The 23,602-nt window shown below is 43.3% G+C and overlaps 1 protein-coding gene across 1 annotated transcript in view; it reads left to right on the top strand.

Annotated features, from left to right (window-relative positions):
• The window catches only part of LOC134402413 (cytochrome P450 2J5-like), a 39,280-nt gene that overhangs the window by 653 nt on the left and 15,025 nt on the right, over positions 1-23,602 (top strand). Inside the window, exons 2-4 of the mRNA XM_063131843.1 lie at positions 8,547-8,664; positions 13,912-14,074; positions 22,210-22,359. Of these exons, the coding sequence (XP_062987913.1) occupies positions 8,547-8,664; positions 13,912-14,074; positions 22,210-22,359 (431 nt within the window). The remainder of the gene's footprint in view (positions 1-8,546; positions 8,665-13,911; positions 14,075-22,209; positions 22,360-23,602) is intronic.

Raw genomic sequence — 23,602 nt, forward strand, 5'->3', positions numbered from 1 at the left:
GTTAAACACCTCATTCTGGTGCTGGTGTTGGTCTGTGGCCTAAAGGGAGCCCTGTGAAGTTATGTTCAATGTTACTTCGAACACTTGAGGCATCGGGGTCAAAGTCTGGTGAGAGATGCCTCAGCTGTTCAGCACAAACTACAACATTTGCATTGAACAACTGAGGCAGCTGAGAAGAAGTGCGTTTTGACTTTAAAAAATCTCACTGTAGCTTAGAGCAGTCAAATCTTTAGGTAGTATCCAATGCTAGACTTATTCATTTCAATTTTATTTTATTTTTTATTATTGCATTTATATCCCGCCTTTTTTCCTTCATTAACCCAAGGTGGCATACATAATCCTCCTCCTCCTCTCCATTCTATCCTCACAACAACAGCAACAGCCATCTTGTGAGGTAGGTTGGGCTGAGAGTCTGTGACTGGCCCAAAGCCACCCAGTGGGTTTCCATGGCTGAGTGGGGACTAGAACCCGGATCTCCCGACTCCCAGCCCGACACTGTAGCCACTACACCACACTGGCTCTCAATGGCTGTACTCTACATTTCAATGGGTCTACTCTACATAGGACTAACTTTGGATACTACCCCAACATTTCTGTCTTAGGCTAAACTGAGAAAGTTGCCCATGAACTTGGTTAGACAACTGCCCAAGTGGGTTTATGTTTGTTTAATATGTCTTCCTGTTTGCTACCTTTAATCTAGGCAAGTTGTTCCCCTGAGAAGACAACCTACTCAGTGAATATTTACCCAAGGGACTACCCATTAGTGGGCAAAGGACTACGAGGTTGCCGTTGTGGTCTAAGTTCTGTTTTACTAGTATTTCTCTGTTCTCTATTTGCTGCTGGAGAAATTTAAAAAAAAGGGGGGGAATCTCCCAGATATTTAATTACACAGATGTTAAAATTTTCACATGCAATTTAGGACCTGTGTTTTTGCCTGCTTGCTCACAACTGCTCTGCAACTGAAATGTTTGCTATGCTGATGTACCTGGAAAAGTGGAGCACCGCCTACAGAAGATCCTGTGCATTGATAAAAAGCCAGAAGCGTGTTTTATGTTGTGCTAAGATCCTATTCCTACCGTGTGCATTGTTTTCCAGAGGCGAACACCCAAGACGTTTTTATGGAGTTGCCTATTGCTCTAAATATTAGTCTGATGAACTGATTCATCCAGCCCCATCACTTCCTGCTCTAAGAGCATCAGCTGCAGCACTGCTCAAGGATATAATCAGATGCTAATTGGTGGCTTCAGAGAGGACTGGTTGCTTAGAGCTCCATCGCACCTACTCCCCCACTCCCCTGATTTGAGTCTGTGGTTTCCCTCTCTGTTTCCTTAGCAAATCTAACACTGGGCACTTTCAGATCTGTGTGTTGTTTCGCTAATTCAGCTCATGTATCTTTTCACCTGCATTGCTACTGTGCCGGCAAAATCTCCCACCACACCTCCTATGTTCTCCTTCCCCCCCGCTCTCTCTCTGCACAAATACAATAGTACGGCAGCCTGAAACTGTGCAATTAGAACATTAGAACATTAGAACATTAGAAGTGCCATGCTGCATTAGACCAAGGTCCATCTAGTCCAGCACTCGGTTCACACAGTGGCCAACCAGCCATTGGCCAGGGATGAACAAGCAGGACATGGTGCAACAGCACCCTCCCACCCATGTTCCCCAGCAACTGGTGCACACAGGCTTACTGCCTCGAATACTGGAGATAGCACACAACCATCAGGGCTAGTAGCCATTGATAGCCTTAGCCTTTTTTCCCATAGTTATGGTAAAACAACACAGTATGCTATCCGCTAAGATCATATTTAACAATATAAGTGAAGAGAAATTGTTACAATTAGTTTTTGGAGAACTTTGTGGTCAATGTTGGCATGACAATGGGAAGCTGACATTGTTTTAGTCAGGAAACTTAGACATGCCTACTCAGGAGTAAGAACCATAGAGTTGAATGGGACCAAGTCCCGGGCATGACGGCAGCCTCACTCTCCTTCTCCGTGAGGTGGTTAGATCCCCTGTCTCCCTCCCCTTTCACAGTTCAGCAATTGAGCGAACAACCCCCCTCCTCTTTTGTCAGCAAGACCGCCCTTCGACACACATGCCCCCAACAAAAAATGGGATGGTCCGATATAGCGCAAGGACAGCAATACATGGGACAGAGAAGTGGCTTTATTGCACACAGAGGGGGAAAAACCGGACTTTCCCCACTCCCAATTAAGATGGAAAAGGGAGGGGAAGAGGCAAGTTGAGCGCAAGACAGGGACGACGTCATGTGAGTACTGTGCTGCAAAAACACATATCAGACATAGCAAGAGTGCGATAAATCGCTGGTGTGATGGAGCTCTACATCGGCAAATGTATAAGCCCACAAGCAAATATTTAGAGACCACCTGGATGTAAACTGCCTAACAATTTTTAAAGGAAAAATAAGTTGATGCTTGAAGAGAAATCTATGCAGATTTAATTTAAAAGTGTCTTTTTCTACGTGACTAAATATGAGCAATGGATCTGATCTTGCTGCGATACTTGCGCGCAAGGGAGAGTTGCTGGGCTCATCTACACCAAGCACGATATCCCACTATAAAAGCAGTATATAAAAGGCAGGGGCCACACCACTGCTTTATAGTAGTACTGAAGTGCACTGACAACTGTTGGGGCCCATTGACACATCTACACCAAGCAGAATAGAGCACTATGAAAGTGGTATGAAAGTGGTATATGGCATGTGTCATGTGCCCCAACAGTTGTCAGTGCACTTCGATACTGCTATAAAACAGTAGTGTGGCTCCTGACTTTTATATACTGCTTTCATACCACTTTCATAGTGGAATATCCTGCTTGGTGTTGATGAACCCAGTGTGTTCTGGAAAGTGATTTTGCATAAACCAGCATGGCCATTTGGCCCCTGAGCCTCTGTAATAGATGATGATGATTTTATTTATATAGCACCAACAATGTACTTGGTGCTGTACAAAATATACAAATAAAACAGCGATACCCTGCCTAGAGTCTTACAATCTAAAACCATATTAAAACATATGAAGGGGGGTGGGAAGGGGTTCATAAAGCAGAAATAAGAGAAAAATAAGATGAGGGGCACTTCCAGACAGAGGGATCCTAGAACCTTCAATCAGAAGGCAATTTCCAGCTATTCAGTCTTTTTCTTCTTAATGGATTTTCTACGTAAGAAAAAACAAACGGAAGAAGCGGTGGGCTAACATGGGAGGGTTATGAGTTGAAGATGTCATCTGGAACCCCCATTACATTCTGTGAACGAGGCAAGATGGTGGCATGAGGAAAACCTCATTTGGGAGCACCTTTGAAATCCTATTCCGAAATCTGATGCCAGTCCTTTTCAGTGGATTCTAGAGACTTGGGCCGTAGCTAGACCTAAGGTTTATCCCAGGATCATCCTGGGTTCGCCCCTGCCTGAGCACTGGATGCCCTGTGTGGCACTTAGATTATTATTATTTATTATTATTATTTATTTATATAGCACCATCAATGTACATGGTGCTGTACAGATTACACAGTAAATAGCAAGACCCTGCCGCATAGGCTTACAATCTAATAAAGTTGTAGTAAACAATAAGGAGGGAAAGAGAATGCAAACAGGCACAGGGAAGTGTAAACAGGCACTGGGTAGGGTGAAGCTAAACAGTATAGAGTCAGAACAAACTCAATATTTAAAAGCTATAGGGAACAGAAAAGTTTTTAGCTGAGTTTTAAAAGCTGTGATTGAGTTTGTAGTTCTCAAGCGTTCTGGAAGAGCGTTCCAGGCGTAAGGGGCAGCAGAAGAAAAAGGACGAAGCCGAGTAAGGGAAGTAGAGGTCCTTGGGCAGGCAAGAAGCATGGCATCAGAGGAGCGGAGAGCACGAGCGGGGCAATAGTGTGAGATGAGAGAGGAGAGATAGGCAGGAGCTAGACCGTGAAAAGCTTTGAAGGTCAACAGGAGAAGTTTATATTGGATTCTGGAGTGAATTGGAAGCCAATGAAGAGATTTCAGAAGTGGAGTGACATGGTCAGAGCGGCGGGCCAAGAAGATGATCTTAGCGGCAGAGTGGTGGACAGAGACCAGCGGACTGATGTGAGACGAAGGAAGGCCAGAGAGAAGAAGGTTGCAGTAGTCCAGCCGAGAGATAACCAGTGCGTGAACAGGTCTGACCCCAGGACAATCCTGGGATAAACCTTAGGTCTAGCTACGGCCTTGGTCTGATCCAGCATGGCGCTTCTTATATTCTTACTATCTAATGAATGCTAATGGAATATTTTGAGGTCAGATTTCCATGATGTGTTGTAACTTTAATCAATTTCCTTTTGATGCAGAAAAAACTATCTGTGTTTATGTGTATGTATAACTTATGCTTTTACCTAAGGATGGCTTTTAAAGATACCTCCAAAAGAACCAAGAGGTACTGCTTGCATTCTGTGCCATCTTGTTTGGCCTACACCAATTTGGTGGTGCCTCCTCCTCCTCTACGGCCACAGCTAGACCTAAGGTTTATCCTGGGATCATCCAGGGTTCGCCCCTGCCTGAGCACTGGATCCCCCGTGTGTCACCTAGGTGAATAGGTTTGACCCCTGGATGATCCAGGGATACACCTTAGGTCTAGCTATGGCCTTCGATTTGTGGTGGAAGTTTGCGCCGGTTGTGCTGCTGCCGCCGCGAGCACGGTTGCGCAGCCACACCGGCCTGATTGCCGCGGCTTTTTTTTCGCTCGCTGCACTGTTTGCGCACGTCCGAAAGACCGCAAACTTGCGCAGCCGTCAGCGATGCCGGCGGCGGCGGCAGTGGCAGTGCCAGCTGAAGTGCTGCTGGTGCATTTGAAGGTCAACATTGATGCGCTCACTTCCTGATGGGGGTCGTGGCGGGTGTCATATGACCCAAGGTCAATCGTCTGCATGGGCACTCTGTGCCTACATCTCCCATCATGCCTCTGAGGTGTCGGCGGCGATGACCGCCTCTGTGCCCTGTGCCCCATCCCAAGGAGCCAACCCACATCTGGCCGTAGCCATGGCAGCAGCCCACAAACAGCTCTGCCCTCTGCCAGCCTGGTACCCACACTAACAGGCAGCGTACAGCACCGCCATTATGCGGCCACGGTAGCTGCCCACCGCAAGGAGTCACCAGCCACTTTTCTGTTCCTCCGTTCCTGCGCAAACTGTCACTGGGGGAGTAAAAAAAAAAAAAGCCGCTCCGCCGTGCTGCCCCAGCTGGCGGACTGGGCGCAAATGGCGGAGGCGGCTTGACCGAAGCCGCTGACCACTCCCCCTTAGCACGCCTTTTCCTGCCCAGTGCGGACCGCAGTGACCTCACATCCTCCCACACGTACTCCGAATTACCGCGGGACGGCAGGAAAAGGCGCACTAGAACTCACTTTTTTAAAGTCGGGAGAAAGAGGCTTCACCGCAGGATAACGGCGGATCCTCGTGAACGTCATCTGGAAGCCTCGACGTGACTGCGCGCTAGAGCCTCGTCTAGTAACGCCCCTAGATATGTTAGCTGAGAACACCCAAAGGTAGCACAGAATCCTATTGGCTCCATTACTGTCCAAGGGTGAATCTTCCTAACTGGTCCTCCACTCCTGCAGAAGCTGTGGGTTGTCAGTAGACCAACCTTCACCAGGTAATGATCATTCCATGACAAAGGAGTGACGATAATGGGCTCTCCCATCTAGATCCTGCATTGGTCTCTCCCATACAAAATACTGGATTCATATTCTCATTCAGATTTGTAAGCTCAAACAAATGAGGTCAAATGAATGATGTTTGCTGCACTGAGAGGTTCTTCAGAACCCATTATGTAAACAGTTGCAAGCTAATTTATAATTAAATCAATTAACTTCGGTATCCATGTACATATGCCAGCTCCTAGTCATTATGCGGATAGTCATGTAGACTCCTGTTTCTTCAAAGGCTTTGCTGTTTGAAATAATTTGCTCCTATGGATGAGATTTGAATCTAAAGTTTTCCTTTTTGTTTTTATAATTTATTGAATAATTTCTGCCCTTCCTTTCATCCCCCAAAGGTGCCCCAAGGTGACTTGCCTAGTTAATTTAAAATGTAACGTAATCAAACAATAATGTGAACAGAAAGCTAAAAAGCAGAGCCAGCTAGAATACATTTCTTTTGAACCCCTTTAAAGACTGCTAAAATGTGTGGCAAAACAGAAAAATCTTTATCGGACACTGGAGTGGGGGTGAAAAACCACTACATGGCCCCATTCTGTTTGTCCGTCTGTCTCTCTCTGGCCTTAGCTAGACCTAAGGATTATCCCAGGCAAATGGAGGGGTCATCCCTGCCTGCTCCCAGGATCCCCTGTGTGTCATTTGGATGCACAGGGATGATCCCAGGACAATCCTGGGATATAGGCCTGGTCTAGCCATGGCCTCTCTCTCGGAGCAATGTAAAAAGTTGCGGTAAAATGACACTTCGGAAAAGCGCAGTTTCGTGGGGAAAAGCCCAATGGAGCTGTGAGTTGGCAGCTGGGTCATATAAATAATGGGGCGCAACTGTGCAGCCATGACAGGGTATATAGAGCTTATAGACAAGCTCCATATTAGTAATTAAATGCCACCTTGGAGAGGAAAGTCTTAATGTGGCATCTAAACTTATACAGCTATACTTATTAAGCGTATAGGAAATTACATTTTGAGTAACTCTATGGAACAAGATTGGTCTTCTATTTGCCCAGCATTGGATTATAGCGGCTTTTGATAATAAACAATAAACTTCCTTATTGTTTTATTATGATTTTATTGGAATGTAAGCCTATGTGGCAGGGTTTTGTTATTTTATTGTTTTACTCTTTACAGCACCATGTACACTGATGGTGCTAAATAAATAAATAAATAAATAAATAATAATAAATTCTCTTCTGACCATATGTTTATTTATTTTACTTATTACATTTATATACCACCCCATAGCTGAAGCTCTCTGGGTGGTTTACAAAAGTAAAAAAACAGTGAACATTAAAAAGTATACAAAATTTAAAACCATCAAAAACATTAAAACCACAGTATAAAAACAATGGTATCCATTTAAAAACAACAGTTCTGGGGTTCGTTAAAAAAACAACAACTTAGTGTTAAATGCTGTTAAATGCCTGGAGAAGAGAAAAGTCTTGACCTGGTGCCAAAAAGATAACAATGTTGGTGCCAGGCGAGCCTCGTTGGGGAGATCATTCCATAATTGGGAGGCTACCACTGAAAAGGCCCTCTCCCTTGTTTCCATACTCCGAGCTTCCCTCGGAGTAAGCACTCAGAGGAGGACCTTAGATGTTGAGCGCAGTGTCCAGGTAGGTTCATGTTGGGAGAGGCGTTCTATCAGGTATTGTGGTCCCAAGCCGTGTAGGGCTTTATAGGTCAAAACCAGCACCTTGAATTAGGTTCAGAAGCGTATAGGCAGCCAATGCAAGCAGGCCAGAATCGGTGTTATATGTTCAAACCTCCTTGCTCCAGTTATCAATCTAGCTGCTGCATTTTGCACAAGCTGCAGCTTCTGAACCATCTTCAAAGGCTGCCCCACGTAGAGGGCATTGCAGTAATCTAACTTGGAGGTTACCAGATTATGGATGACTGAAGCTAGGTTATCCCTGTCCAGATAGGGGCGTAGCTGGGCCACCAAACGGAGTTGGTAGAAGTCACTCCGTGCCACCGAGGCCGCCTGAGCCTCAAGTGACAGAGATGGTTCTAGGAGAACCCCCAAGCTATGAACCTGCTCCTTCAGGGAGAGTGCAATCCCATCCAGAACAGTTTGAGCACCAGCCATCCGGTCAGAAGAACCGCCCACTAACAGCATCTTAGTCTTGTCTGGATTGAGTTTCAGTTTATTAGCCTTCATCCATACACTGAGTAACATAACATATACGTTGAGTAACATATAACTGAATTCCTCTCTCCATTCCTTTTAAAACATCTCTCTCTCTCTCTCTCTCTCTCTCTCTCTCTCTCTATCTCTCCCCCACTTTTCTTGAAAAAACAAAGCTGCTTACAAAAAGGAGCAAAAGTAGTATCTGCTCAACTATAAAAATTATCATGTGTTATAATTTCAACTATAAAAATAACCACAGTCCTAAGAAAACCCACAGGAGCAGAAATGGAATAATCACAAAGTAGACAAACAGGAACATCGTAAAACAAAACGAATCCAAGGACCAGAGCAGAACAGAAATGTTTCCCCCCCCCAGTGCACTACGTAAAACAATTACAGTGGGTTGTAAAATAATTAAGTGTTTTAATAACATGTACATTCATTATGGTGCAATATAAATAAATAATAATTATTAATAATAATATAACACGGGCCTGGCTGACCAGATTCCTAGTTAGTTAAAGTGTCTGATGACTTATAGGCTTTAATAAGTGGAGTATATAAAATGGTGTCAGTTGAGAAAATGAGAGAGGCGGCAATGTTTCTATGCGAAGCAAAATGCCAGCACAGGAAGTCCATTCGAACCATGGAGCTACACCTGAAAAGCACACAGAGAGTGGAAGGATGGTGCAGACGTCACCATCTTTTCCTGTGATTCCGAACCTAATAAGGCATTCCCTGGAACAGCTCTGGTCACGCAAACCATACCCTCCCGGACCTCTTCGTCTTCCTCTCGTTGGAGGCATGTGGCGGTTCGGTTTCAAACTCTATTACGACACTTTCATTAAGGTATTTCTTTCAAAATAATTAGTTGCCTGAGTCAGACATGGTGTGAAGAGGGTTGTGAATTACTTTCTTAATTCAGTAATGGTGGATAACGAATCATTAGAATATTAACATCGAGGGGGGTTTAGGTGGAGAAAGAATATATATTAATGATACATGTGGTCAGCCTTTCAGCAAAGCTATGGATTATTTTAAAGTTAGTGTGTATCCTGTCATAAATGTAGATATACAGGCAATAATCAGTTCAGTACAGTTTTCTGTTTTCTCATGATTCCAGCCAAGAAGCCAGGAATTCTTTCCTCTTGGTTACATCTGCAACAACAATTATTCAGGAATAAATGGCTACTAATGTCGATGGATATATGCTACCTCCAGTATCAGCAGCAGTATGGCTATGTACATCAGTTGCTGGGGAACATGGGCAGGAGGGCACTGCTGTAGTCATGTCCTGCTTGTGGGCATCCCATGGGCAGCTGGTTGTCCACTGTGTGAGAAGGATACTGATGGACCAATGGTCTGATCCAGCAGGGCTCTTCTTATGTTCTTATGTACTCTTTTCTTTTTAAAAAACCCTGAAAGAATTGTCTGAATGAATGGTTACATTCATTGTCTGACTTAAAAGTTAATGATATCCATTAAATGAATGAATTCCAGCAGATGCCAAATTTACTTTCAATCACTTAGCCCATAGCTAGACCTAAGGTTTATCCCTGGATCGTCCAGGGGTCAAACCTGTTCATCTAGGTGACACACAGGGGATCCAGTGCTCAGGCAGGGGCGAACCCTGGATGATCCCAGGATAAACCTTAGGTCTAGCTGTGGCCTTAATAGTCTAGCATACACTGGTTTTCCCACACAGCTGCCATATATTGGGTTTCCACTTTCATTGAACTATCCATCATGACTCCAAGACCTCACTAGTCACTATCTTTATTTATTTTATTATTGCATTTATATCTCGCCTTTTTTCCTCTAAGGAACACAAGGCGGTGTACATAATCCTCCTTCTCCTCCTCTCCATTTTATCCTCACAACAACAACCCTGTGAGGTAGGTTGGGCTGAGAGTCTGTGACTGGCCCAAAGTCACCCAGGGGGTTTCCATGGCTGAGTGGGGCCTAGAACCCAGATCTCCTGACTCCCAGTCCAACATTTTAGCCACTACACCACACTGAGTGAGAAATTCTACACAAAACAAAATAATGAAGATTTACATTTTTTTTTAATCAAAAACATTTTGGATAGTTAATATGCTTTCATTTCAGAGCGTTTGACCTAAATATAAACCTATGAGCCTCTCAAGTTAAACTTCACGACCCCCAGGCTTGCAAACTGTGCATCTAAGAAGGCGATACCAAACATTGAGCAATCACAGTTCCCACTGGCTGCTGGGGGGAAAAGATGAAAATGGTGTTAGGGAATGGCATGGCACCCTGAGCAGGGGCATTCCACGCTGCAAAAGTTTGTTGCAGATCCCAGTTGTCAACATCTAACGCTGAATCTGCTTCACCTGGAAAAGGAAGACCACAAAAGTTCCGAAAGAGGCACAGATTTTGAGCTGATGTTCTATCTGTTGCCTAGAACTTATTATTGGTATGCTATTCCAATATGGATTCAGGGATTTAATCAAACTGTTGAATGCACCCTTTCAAAATTCCTGTACTCACTCTTTGGTATGCCCAGGTGTGTGCCATCTGCTGAACTATGCTTGGAAGCTGGCCTTCCATCGATAAAAGGCAGAGCTTGGTGCCTTTTCTTTTGATATTGGCTAAAGGTTATATATGCTGATCCACCCCAAAGCTATCCTTATCTGCTGCAAAGGGATGTTTTTACAAGCTCATGTTCCAAAGGCTACACAGCCAAACTGTCCTTATTAGGTTTATCTATGGATTTCCTCTATACACGCGATTATCCTGTAGCAAAACTTATTGTAGAACAATGGATTAAGGAGATTGATCTTCAATACACTTAGGGTGACCATATGAAAAGGAGGACAGGGCTCCTGTATCTTTAACAGTTGTATTGTTAAAGACCTTTTTATTCTCTCAGTATTTTAACACTTAATTTTAACTTAAATTTTACTGTTTTAACTCTGTATTTTAATCTTATATCAATTTTGCTGTGTGGTTTTATCCTGGTTGTGCTTTTTATACTGTATTTTGTATTTGTGCTTTTAACCTGTTGGTTTTTTTTACTATGGTTTTAATTTTTGTGAACCGCCCAGAGAGCTTCAGCTGTTGGGCGGTATAAAAATGTAATAAATAAATAAATAAATAAATAAATAAATAAATTTCAGCAGGTGTCATTTGTATATATGGAGAACCTGATGAAATTCCCTCTTCATCACCACACATAAAGTTGCAGGAGCCCTGCCCTCTTTTAAATCTGGTCACTCTATTATAGCTCCTGCACCAAGAGGGAATTTCACCAGGTTCCCCATATATACAAATGACACCTGCTGAAATTCCCTTTTCAATACAACAGTTAAAGATACAGGAGCCCTGTCCTCTTTTTCATATGGTCACTCTGTTCAATACGCTATGTCAAAAGCATGTAGATCCTGATCTCCATTGCATCTTGGTCTAAATTTTGAATTTTCTAGATATGCCAGATGTTTGGACTATTTGACCATCCCCAAGTACCGCCATATTTTTTCAAGGGCAAGATTCAACTGCCTCTCTTCTGCAATATTAGTAGGGCACTTTCAGGACACACCATATGAGGATCGCTTGTGTGGTTGTGGTGATGAAGCAGTTGAATTGTTAGGGCATTTTTTTTTTAATGCAGCCTTCCCAGGGAGGAACGAAATAGACTTCTTGGCCCTATCATGAGGAAATGCCCTGGAAGGTCATCTGAGCTGTATTTGGAATACGCAGTGGCTAGGTTCCTTTTCTCTGTACAAAGGACTCATATGACAATTTCCCCAACGTAATTGCAACTTCTATTTCAAGTTTTCCTTTTCTCTCTCTTGGTCTCAGGTGTTTTAACTATGTTACGATATATATATATATATATATATATATATAAATAGATTTTATTTTAATTTGCAAATATGACAATAAGGAAAACAAGATAAAAGTGCAAACCTCTAATAGAGAAGCAGGAAGAAAAAAGAAAGGGCGTGGGGGAGGGAAGAATAGGAACATGCCATCAAGCATTTCCATACATAATAAACATTTTTACAACTCTTAATAAATAAAAAAGAATAATAATTATAATACAAACAATTATGATACAGATAATTATTGAAACAAAAACATTTCAAGTCTCTGATTTTCATACCTATTATTCCGAAACTGAACAAAACATGCCCACCTTTCCATATAGTCTTTGCCTCTTAAAACTCCTTCCCTCCTTTTTATATAGTCAGTCAGCTTATCCATAACTGCAAGTTCCAGACATTTTCTCAGCCATTCATTTTCTGCTGGAGATTGTGCCGCTTTCCACCTTCTGGGCCAAATAATCTTAGTTGCAATTATCGTTATTGTAACCAAGGATTTTAAATTACCAGGGATTTCATCAGGAATAATCTGAACAATTATCAACATCAAGGATGGTCTTAATGGGTGACCAATTATATCTGCAATGGTTTGAGTTATCTGAGACCAATATATTGAGGCAAGAGGGCAATCCCACCACATACGTTTAAGATTAGCATTAACTACATGGCACTTCCAACACTTAAAATAATTAACAGTCTGAATTTTATTTAAACGTTCTGGTGTTAGGTACCATCTTAACATTCATTTATACTGGGATTCCCAAACTGAGAGTGAATAAGTGCGCTTATCAATCAATCCCCAAATTTTTAGCCACATTCCCTCTGAGATGGGTCTTCCTAGAGCTCTCTCTCTAGGGAGAGAAATCTATGTTACGATATTTTAAACATGCGTATGTTTTAATAATTTCTTTGCCTTCACCATAACGATTTAATGATTGTGTTTTTACTGTCTTAATGATGTCTGCCAGTGTTTCTCATTGGGTCTGTGACCGTATAATAAATGATGATGATGAATAGAACTTATTATAATTTATTATTATTATTTATTACATTTATATACTGCCCCATAGCCGAAGATCTCCAGGCGGTTTACAAAAATTAAAAACAGTGAACATTAAAAACAGATATACAAAATTAAAGGAATTAGGGAGAGTGAAGATGCCTTAGGCAATGATTGGCTAATTTTCCTGCTTTGGCAGTAAGAAGGGCCCCTAGTAGTGACTGGCCCTGTTCAGGAGACACCTTAAACCAGGCTTTAACCACAGTGGTTAAGCCAGAAAGCTTAATAAGGCTCAAGGTTCAAAAAGCCTTATTCACTGTGGTTAAAGCCATGGTTTAAGGTGTCTTCTGAACACAGCCCTGCTTTCTGGCTTAACCACCGTGGTTAAAGCCATGGTTTAAGGTGTCTTCTGAACACAGCCCTGCTTTCTGGCTTAACCACCATGGTTAAAGCCATGGTTTAAGGTGTCTTCTGAATGGGGCCAGTGGCTATGTTGCTCTGATATTAGATGGGTGTGAGTTGGAGAATATATATATATATATATATATATATATATATATATATATATCAGCTGGTGTGTGTGTGTGCATGTAATGTGTGTTTTGGGATTGTGTGAGAGAATGGGCAAAGAGCAGAGGTGCACGTAGGGTCCTTTCAACACCTACGGGCGTAGAGGAAGGCAGAGGGGTCGATCCTGGACTTACCTGCTTCCAGGATTGTCGCCCTCAGTCCACATGGGCTGTGCAATGTCCCGGGCATTGTGCCCATTGCGGTGGCCATTTTTTTTAAAAAAAGAGAAAGAACTGGAGCGCACTTGCAGTCCAGCAAAAATTAAGGTAAAAAAAAAAAAGAAGCCCCGCCCCCACTTCCCAGTCCACCTCTGGTGGCCCTAGGCTCACCCTGTCTTGGCTCCTTCCTCTGATGATCCCCGCGACTCACGGGGAGGAGGGAAGAAGCCAGGACAGGTACCCACACCACCTGTGGTCCTTGGGATTGTCCTGGGAGTGCAGGTAAAACTGGGATAACTGAGGTCTCAGTTATCCCGGGGAAATGAAGGGCTCATCCCTCCCTGCTCCTGAGATCCCCTGTGTGTCATTTGGACACACAGGGATGATCCAGGGGTGATCCCTGGAAAAACGGACGGTGAAGAAAGGGCCATAGTCAGAAACTGCAGAAGCGAGGAAGGCTGAAGTTTGAAATAATCTGCTTTGAAACTAACATTTATCTTCTCTGTTTTGATCCAAATGGCAGCTGGCAAAGCAATACGGAAACATTTACGCAATATGGATAGGGTATAAACCTGCAGTAATTCTATCTGGATTCCAAGCCGTGAAAGAAGGATTAACCAACTACTCAGAAGAGTTCATTGACCGACCAGTGACCCCTTTCCTTGAAGCTACAGGAAAAGGAAGAGGTGGGTTGTTCTGAAGAATAAGGTTTGTCTGGGTAGTTTTCTCTTCTTTTTTTTTAACTGGTCTTTTCTTTAGTGAATCGTAGAGAATCACCCAACAAAAAGAACAAGGGAATTCTCTGAATATTTCGGTCAGCTGGAGATTTCTTCCGCAGGTGACCTCTGGAAATAACAATGGCAGATGTTTATTTATTTATTTATTTATTTATTTATTTTTATTTATTTATTACATTTCTATACTGCCCAATAGCCAGAGCTCTCTGGGCGGTTCACAAAAACCGCCCAGAGATGTTATGAATTTGTCATTTGTTGAGCATTTTCAATCTATAGTTCTAGTATTTAGGAAGCCTTAAGCCATACCCATAGCTGATCAATACACTTCAAACAAAGTGTACACCAAAATTGTTTCAGGTGGAGTCATTTTTTTTTTGTTCTACCAAGAATTAATAAAGGAAAATCTTTTTGATCCATTTTTCATTTTTATTAGCGATATGCTTGTAGCATCACATCAAAATATAACCTGCATAACATGTAACATAAACACATTTTTGTTGTTGTTGAGATACAGATTTTTGTTAAAATTATAAGATCTTAATAGTTTGGCAGGAAATGGAATTTCTTAATCATTTCTTGTTCTTATACTTCTAATGTTAACAAGTGAAAAAGGAGACATTGCATTCTCAGTTCCAAGTTCTGGAGGCTGGCTTCACAGCGCTGAGTTGTTGCCACTCCACTGTCAAACCTTGTGGTATTGCTGGTGCAGGGAGGCGGCGAGCAATCTTGATGGACGGATGCAGCACAGGCTTTCCAGTGGCCATTAGGATTAGGCTCACTGGGCCCGCCCCATGCCCTCTGCCTGGGCAGACATTGACCAATCAGGGTTGCCATCTGCCCGGCAATGCCTCCGCCGGTAAGTTCCTAAGTCCCCAACTTTTTTTCTGCATAGCTTCACCAGAAAGCCCCTGAGCGAATGCGTGGTCCATTCTTTTAGACAGCCCCCTGTTTTCAATACTAAATAAGCTGTTCACCTGACAGTTATACAGGTCTGGTGGGCTCCTCATAAGAAGCTCACACATTCTAAAATCAGTAGACATTTGTACCTTATTTGGGTAGAAATTTATTTATTTATTTATTTACTTATTACATTTCTATACCGCCCAATAGCCGGAGCTCTCTGGGCGGTTCACAAAAATTAAAACCATTCAAAGTATAAAACAACCGTATAAAACCATAATATAAAATACAATATAAAAGCTCGTAGAAATGACCTCGTAGCTAATATTATCTATTGTCCCATAAATTAGGGCTCACAGTCTTAATTATCTCTTTGTTATTAAACATTCCTAAAAAATTTTAGAACATATAAAAAGGCATACGCGGAGTTGGCTATGTTCCGGTTTGAATCATACCACTGAAAAGATCATTCCTTACTCAAAATTTGCCGATTAAACTTAAGTCTATAATTTTTTTCTAGACATCTGAATATCAAGCTTTTTAATACATATGTCTGACACAATGTTTTCTGCTCATTAATTAGTAAGCAAAAACTTTAAGTACACTTTTGACCTAGAATAATACAGCCTTACAACTGTTAATTATTCAAATAACATTTTGGCCCAAGTGATAGGGCTTTAAGTCAGCATTTTCTCTTTGGATACTATCCAGGTCAAGTTGACCAATATTTTTTAGTCCAGTTATCCAGAATTCATGATGAACCTGCTTTTCAATGTGTATCTTCCTTTTAATACAATGATTACATTTTACTTGTTTACTTTTTAAAATTCTTAATTCTTAATATTTGGCAATAGCATTGGATTATAAGACATTTTATACTGCTTTAAGAGAAGATTTCCCCCTAATAATCTTCCCAGAAAGTCCAATATAGTAAAATCACCTTTTTCCTAAAATCCAGGAATTTCCCTGCCTTTACCAACTATGCTTTTGGACTTCCAGACAAGGATAATATTGTGTGATCACCCTGCCTCACTGACAGTATTTTATAGAGGGTCCAGATAATGTTGATGTCAATTTGTAGCCTGCCTGTATTCTTCCACCATTCCTTCCATCTTTTTCTTACCAGAAAAAGAAATGTTAAAGAGGGAACAATAGAATAGTTGTACAATGCCTTTTGATTGTTCTTGTAAGGAGCTTTCTGTCTGGAAACACATAGGCCTAGAGCCAGTGTGGTGTAGTGACTAAGGTGTTGGACTGGGAGTCAGGAGATCCGGGTTCTAGTCCCCACTCGGCCATGGAAACCCACTGGGTGACTTTGGGCCAGTCACAGACTCTCAGCCCAACCTACCTCACAGGGTTGTTGTGAGGATAACATGGAGAAGATGATGATTATATACACCACCTTGGGTTCCTTGGGAGGAAAAAAGGAAAAATTTAAATTACATATAAATGTAATAAATAAATAAATAAATAAATAAATAAATAGCCTGATCTACACCAAACAGGATAGAGCACTATGAAAGCAGTATGGAAGTGGTATATCGTATGTGTCAATGGGCCCCAACAGTTGTCAGTGTGCTTCAATATCACTATAAAGCAGTAGTATGGCTCCTGTCTTTTATATACCGCTTTCGTAGTGCAATATCCTACTTGGTGTAGTTGGGGAAAAATATTGGCAACTCTACCTTCAGTCTCTTTTTAATATGGTTGAGCTTTCTTAGGGCTTTTCTACCCTTAGTGGCCTAAATAAGGAGGACAGGGCTCCTGTATCTTTAATAGTTACATAGAAAAGGGAATTTCAGCAGGTGCCATTTGTATATATGGGGAACCTGGTGAAATTTCCTCTTCATCACAACAGTTAAAACTGCAGGTGCCCTGCCCTCTTTTAAATCTGGTCACTCTAGTATAGGTCCTGCACCTTTAACTGTTGTGATGAACATGAAATTTCACCAGGTTCTCCATATATACAAATGACATCTGCTGAAATTCCCTTTTCTGTGCAACTGTTAAAGATACAGGAGCCCGGTCCTCCTTTGCATATGGTCACCCTAGATACGGCTAAGGCTGAGAATTCCACAAGCTGCTCAACATATTCATTCCCCATTCATCCCCACCTATGTGTATACATACTTTTAATTTTATAATTTTACATCATGGAATTGAGTTGCAGATGTGTTGGTGTTTATCGTTGGCAGCAATTTTTCAAAGATTAGGAGCTCAAGAGACAGACATCAACTGCCTTTTCCCCCCAGTGGTATGCCTGTATCGTGAAAAATTGCTAGTCCTGAGGCTACCAAAAACACTGTGGGAGTCTACACCAGCCGTTTAAGGCAGGACTGTATCACAGTCATCACTAATGGGCCACATGACATTCAACTGCTCCTGCAGTGGAAACTGGAATTTCCGTGATTGGTTTTGTTGCGTTTTTTCTGGCTCTCCCGCTTCCATTCCGAGGAACGTTTGCGGTGTGCCCTTCCTTTGCGATGTCGTTGCTGTTCACTGTGAGTTCTGGGCTCAGTGAACAGCCAATCAGTTGTGAGGGTTAGGGTTAGAGTATGGGCGTATTTTACTTCCGAGTGTGCTTGTTTTTTTTAAAAAATACAAGCATATCTCTGCGCAGAAGCGCATATTCTACAAAGTTCCTATCCCCCAATGTGTTGCTGCGTGCCTGCGCTCATGCACATCCCTCACAACTCATTAAAAAAACCAACTGTGCCCCGTGCCCATCACCCTAGCCCTGCCCACTTCTGCCAATATACATGCGCAAGCACATTAATGGGGCACAAATGCTCCCGCAAAGACACTCCTGTAATTATGGGAAAGATCAGTCACATGTGCCCCGTGAGTGCCAATCATGGAAGCAGGAAAATTCAGAAGCATCCCTCCTCTGTGCTGAAATGCCAGCAGGTGTAGATTCACCCAGTATCCCCATGGTGGCACCAAAGGATAGACAACTCCATTCATGTCCCAAGATTTTGGTATCAATAGGATGTCTCATAAGGGGCTGTTCACACGATACACTGTTTCTCTATGCAAACAGGCCTTATTTTTTGTCAGGCACGCGCTCATTTGAGCAAATATGTTATGTGAACTTACAATCATGAATAATGTATGTTTCCTGTATATTTCTGAGCCCGATTCAAGATGCTGATTTTAACCTATAAATTCTTACATGGCTCAGGACCACAATACCTGATGGAATGCCTCTCCTGACATGAACTTACTGGTACACTGTGCTCAACATTTGAGGCCCCCCTTTGGGTGCCTACTCCGAGGGAAGCTCGGAGTATGGCAACATGGGAGAGGGCCTTCTCAGTGATGGCCCTCCAATTATGGAACAATCCCCCCGATGAGGCCCACCTGGCGCCATTGTTATCTTTTCGGTGCCAGGTCAAGACTTTTCTCTTTTCCCAGGCATTTAACACCATATGTTGAGTTTTAATCAACCCCAGATCTATCTTCAGGACTGGCTGAGAGTTCAAAGTTGTTTTTAAATGGATGTTGTCTTTTTATGCTGTCTGGTTTGTTAAAAACTTTGTATATCACTTTTTTAATGTTTAATGTTTTATTCTTTTGTATACCACCCAGAGAGCTTCAGCTATGAGGCAGCATAAAAATGTAATAATTAATAAATAATAATAATATGGGCAGCTGACTGAGAACACTTCATTCTGTTATGACTTGGTTCTCCAACACAGTACCTGTTATTTGTATATATGGAGAACCTGGTGAAATTCCCTCTTCATCACAACAGTTAAAGGTGCTCTCTTGGGACCTGCCAGGTTCTCCGCTCCCTAGTTTTTAATTTTAATTTTTAATCTTTTTTTTAAAAATAATAATTAAAACATTAAATTGGGAGGCTGAAATGTTAGCCTGCAAGGCCATCTTTATTTCCAATAATGTGTTTTGCTGTTTAGATCCCACCTGTGTATTCTATTTAGACTTTGGGGAACATTATTTCTCTGTTAGTCACATCAGTTTGTTTTCTGGGAAATTAGTGTTTTGTCACCAGCAATGCTCACCATGGCAGCCATTTTGTGAACCAGCAAGACCACAGGGCAACCATTTTGTGCAATGTCTACAATATCCCTCAACATTCCCAATATGCCCACTGACCCAAAAAAGTAAGGGACCCCTGAAACTACTAAAGGTGGGGTGACCATATTTTGGAAACCAAAAAGGAGGACAGCATGGCCACCCCAAGGGGGCGTGCCCACCAACATGCCCAGCCCACAAAGGGGCATGCCTACCAACATGCCCAGCCAAATATAGCCTTGGTCAACGTTGTTGTTTATTCGTTCAGTCGCTTCCGACTCTTTGTGACTTCATGGACCAGCCCACACCAGAGCTTTCTGTCAGCTGTCGCCACCCCTAGCTCCCCCAAGGTCAAGTCTGTCACCTCCAGAACCTCATCCCTCCATCTTGCCCTTGGTCGGCCCCTCTTCCTTTTGCCTTCCACTTTCCCTAGCATCCGCCTCTTCTCCAGGGTATCCTGTCTTCTCAAACCACCACACACACACTGCAAGCATGCACATGCATCCATTCACTCAAAGCAAGGCTATCAATTGAATGTTTTCTGAACGCCACCTTTAAATGTCACAAATGAGGCAGCATGTTTGCACCAAATAGCCTCATCTGGAATCACCTTAGATAAGAGACACCAACAGGCCATTGCCCTCTTTCCCCCTTCTCCTTCCCAGAGTTTAGCGGCACAAGAATCCATCCAGCAACCCAGCAGAAGCAGAGAGCAGATGTTATGTGGCAAAGCACCTGGAGAGCCCATAGGCTGATATTAGTTCAGCAAGTAAGAGGAATGACATCCTCTAGTGCAAGGATAAAAGACAGACTTGAATAAGAGCTGCTTCAATTCATATGCTGCTCTCATCCACACAGAAAATATGCCCATACAGGAAAAGGCATAAAAGACATATGGTCATCATGTCTGGCCACCCCTCTCTCTCTCTCTGTCACACACACACACACACCACATACCACATGCAATAACATGCACACGCACATACCTCTAAACGTATCAAAAGAGCTAACCTTGCATTTGCTTTTGAACATGTGAAATGGGCGAAGCTGCTGGCAGCTGCATACAAAGGCGACCGCTTTGGGCAAGAGGGATAGTTTGTACGCGGCCACTGCTCTTCGCCCGCTTCTTGGTATTGGGTCCGTCTGACACGGCGGAGAGGAGGAAAGGACGGGTCCTGCCTAGAATCTACTTCCGACCCCTGCTCAGCCACCGCCACTTGCAATGGTGGCGTTTGGCAGAGCCTCTCGCAGGGCCCAGCAGCCCAGCTCAGAGCAGACAAGGTGGGTACCTGGAGGTGCTCCGGAGGCGCCCATGCTGCTGGACGAGGTGCTTCTGCTTCTGCTGGGTGGACTTGAAGGCCAGGATGGCCTGGCGGTTGTTGTACTGCACCAGTTGCAGGGTGATCTCGGCATTCCAGCCCTGCTCTTGTGGGCATCGAAAGTTGATCTCCTTGCCCTCAGCCGTCACCACTGTGATGTCACGGCGGTGACCAAGGAGAGGCCCGGATGTAAGCTTGGCCAGGACTTAAACTGCGCGTCTCAGGAACGCGCTGTTTAAGGCTTGTCCAAGCTTACATCCAGGCCTCACCTTGGTCACCGCGGTGACGTCATGGTGGCGACCAAGGAGAGGCCCAGATGTAAGCTTGGGCGAGCCTTGGGACACGAGGTTTAAGGCCCATCCAAGCTTACATCCGGGCCTCTCCTTGGTCGCTGCAGTGACATCACAGCAGTGACCAAGGAGAGACCCGGATGTAAGCTTGGACGGGCCTTAAAACGCACGTTCCTGAGATGCGCGGTTTAAGGCTCACCCATGCTTTCATCCCGGACTCTCCTTGGATGAAAGTGTGGGCGGGCCTTAAACCGCATGTCTCGGTAACGTGCGGTTTAAGGCTCGCCCAAGCTTACATCCAGGCCTCTCCTTGGTCATCACTGTGACTTCTCGGTGTCATCGCGGCAACCAAGGAGAGCCCCGAGGGCCTTAAACAGTTTTTTTTTAAAAAAAGTGTTTTCCCCCTGACAAAGTGGGGAAATCACTGATTTCCCCCCGTATATGGTTTGACCCCCATGTCCAGATATGTCCAGTTAAAACCGGACATATGGTCACTGTAACTAAAGGAAAAACTGGTATTTCCCATGGAAAAGATGTAATATGTTGACATCACATACAAGTGTATACCACTGTAGACCCATCTGGGAAACCCAGTTCAATCATAGAATCATAGAATAGTAGAGTTGGAAGGGTCCTATAAGACCATCAAGTCAAACCCCCTGCTCAACGTAGGAATCCACCTTAAAGCATACCTGACAGATGGCTGCCCAGCTGCCTCTTGAAGGCCTCTAGTGTGGGAGTACTGCTCTAACAGGAATTTTTCTCTGATACCCAACCAGAATCTGGCTTCCTGTAGCTTGAGCCGATTATTCCATGTCCTGCATTCTGGGAAGATGGAGAAGAGATCCTGGCCCTCCTCTGTGTGACAACCTTTCAAGTATTTGAAGAGTGCTATCTCCCCTCAGCCTTCTCTTTTCCAGGCTAAACATGCCCAGTTCTTTCAGTCTCTCCTCATAGGGCTTTGTTTCCAGACCCCTGATCATCCTGGTTGCCCTCCTCTGAACCCCCTCCAGCTTGTCTGCATCCTTCTTGAAGTGTGGTGCTCAGAACTGGACGCAATATTCAAGTTGCTTAACGACGTGGGCGCTTTCATAGGGATAGCCACACATGGTTTGCTGCAGGAAATACCAGTATGTCCCATTGCAATAGTAGTGTTGCTCTACTTGCTGGGGTTTCGTTAATCTTCTGCTTCATCTCTTGCACTAGCACATGAAAGGGAATGTTCAAAACTGCTTGAAGGAAAAAATATATTGAGTGAAACAACCCTGAATCCCAAGAGTGCTTGAAACTGGGAGAGAATGAAGACCTTTTCTTATATACATTTTCTGAAACCTACCATGCCAGCCAGTATCAGAGACATAACATTCTTCTAGACTGATTGTACATCAACTTTACATTTCTTTGGTTCTGAAAGAACAGGTAGTTCTTGCATGGACAGACATGAACTGCAATACATTAAGCACATTATTATTATTATTATTATTATTATTATTATTATTATTTGCAAGAACTAATTTCTCATTGATTCTGATGGCTTCAGGAATTGTACTTTCAAATGGCCACACCTGGAAGCAGCAGAGACGGTTTGGTGTAGGTACTATGCGAAAGCTGGGACTGGGGAAGAAAGGTACGGAGGATGAAATAATTGAAGAGGCCCTTGAGCTTGTGGAGATCTTCGCACGTGCAAAGGGTATGTGATCCTAGGCAATGATGCAGGCATGTGTTACAGTCTGCAGAAATCTGTGTATGATCTATCTGCTTCTTGTTAGTCACTGCATGTGTAAATTAAGCTGAGTTCTTATCGGGGCCATAGTTTGTGGGATGTGCAAGCTGGCAGAGAAGGAAGGAAAGGCTGGTGAGGAGCAGCTGCACAACTGCAATGTCAGCACCTTCCCAGGGAGAGGATCTCTCAGCCAATTGGCACTCTGATGGGCTTGATAGGGGTGGACTCATCAGAGTGAGATCTTTGTCCTTTGTTCGCACGCCAGTTCAAGGAAAAGCAGGCCTCCCATGTAGTTGCAGAATTACAGTAGGGTAACATTGCTAACCTTCTGGATGAAAATTTTTCCAAGTGTCAAACTCACTGATTCAGTGGGTCAACATTCAAGGTGCTAAGTTGATCTCTGATTAGTGGAAGCAATGACAGATAGGCCTAGCAGGCCAATAACAGATCTACACCAAGCAGGATATTGCACTGCGAAAGGGGTATGAAAGCGGTATATAAAAGGCAGGAGCCACACCTAGCACAATATAGTGCTGTGAAAGCATTATATTGTATGTGTCAATGGCCCCCAACAGTTGCAGGTGCACTTCAATACCCCTATAAAGCGGTAGTGTGGCTCCTGACTCTTATATACCACTTTCATAGTGAAATAGCCTGCTTGGTTTAGATTAGGCCATAGAGTCTAGCAGGATCAGCATAGATGGCCACTGAAACCCCACACAAGCTAAAACTTGTGCTTCCCTGATAGTGACCCTGTTCAGACAACACGCTAAACCATGCTGCTTAACCACAAAATGGTTAACAGAATGCTTAACCATGGTTTACGGTGTTGTCTGACACACGTTTTCCCTAACCATCTGCCCCATTAACCACATTGTGGTTAGGCTCACTAAGGAAAACTTAACCACAAAGGGGTTAAAAGTGTTGTCTGCAAGCATTCCGCATGTGGTTGGCGTTAACAGCTGAACATGGTTAAGCTAACCACAAAGCCCAGAGTGTTGTCTGAACCAGGCCACTGTCTGGCCTGGTTCAGAGTCAGACAACATGCTAAACCATGCTGATCAACCACAAAGTGGTTAGTGGAAGGCATTAAGGTTAATGCATTCCTTTAACCATTTTGTGGTTAGGCAGCATGGTTTAGCGTGTTGTCTGAACCAGGCCTCTCTCTGTCTCTCTCTCATCTTTAACGCCCATAGTCAAGCTGTAACAC

The sequence above is a fragment of the Elgaria multicarinata genome, chromosome 8 (genome assembly GCF_023053635.1).
Source record: "Elgaria multicarinata webbii isolate HBS135686 ecotype San Diego chromosome 8, rElgMul1.1.pri, whole genome shotgun sequence".
Lineage (NCBI taxonomy): Eukaryota > Metazoa > Chordata > Lepidosauria > Squamata > Anguidae > Elgaria > Elgaria multicarinata.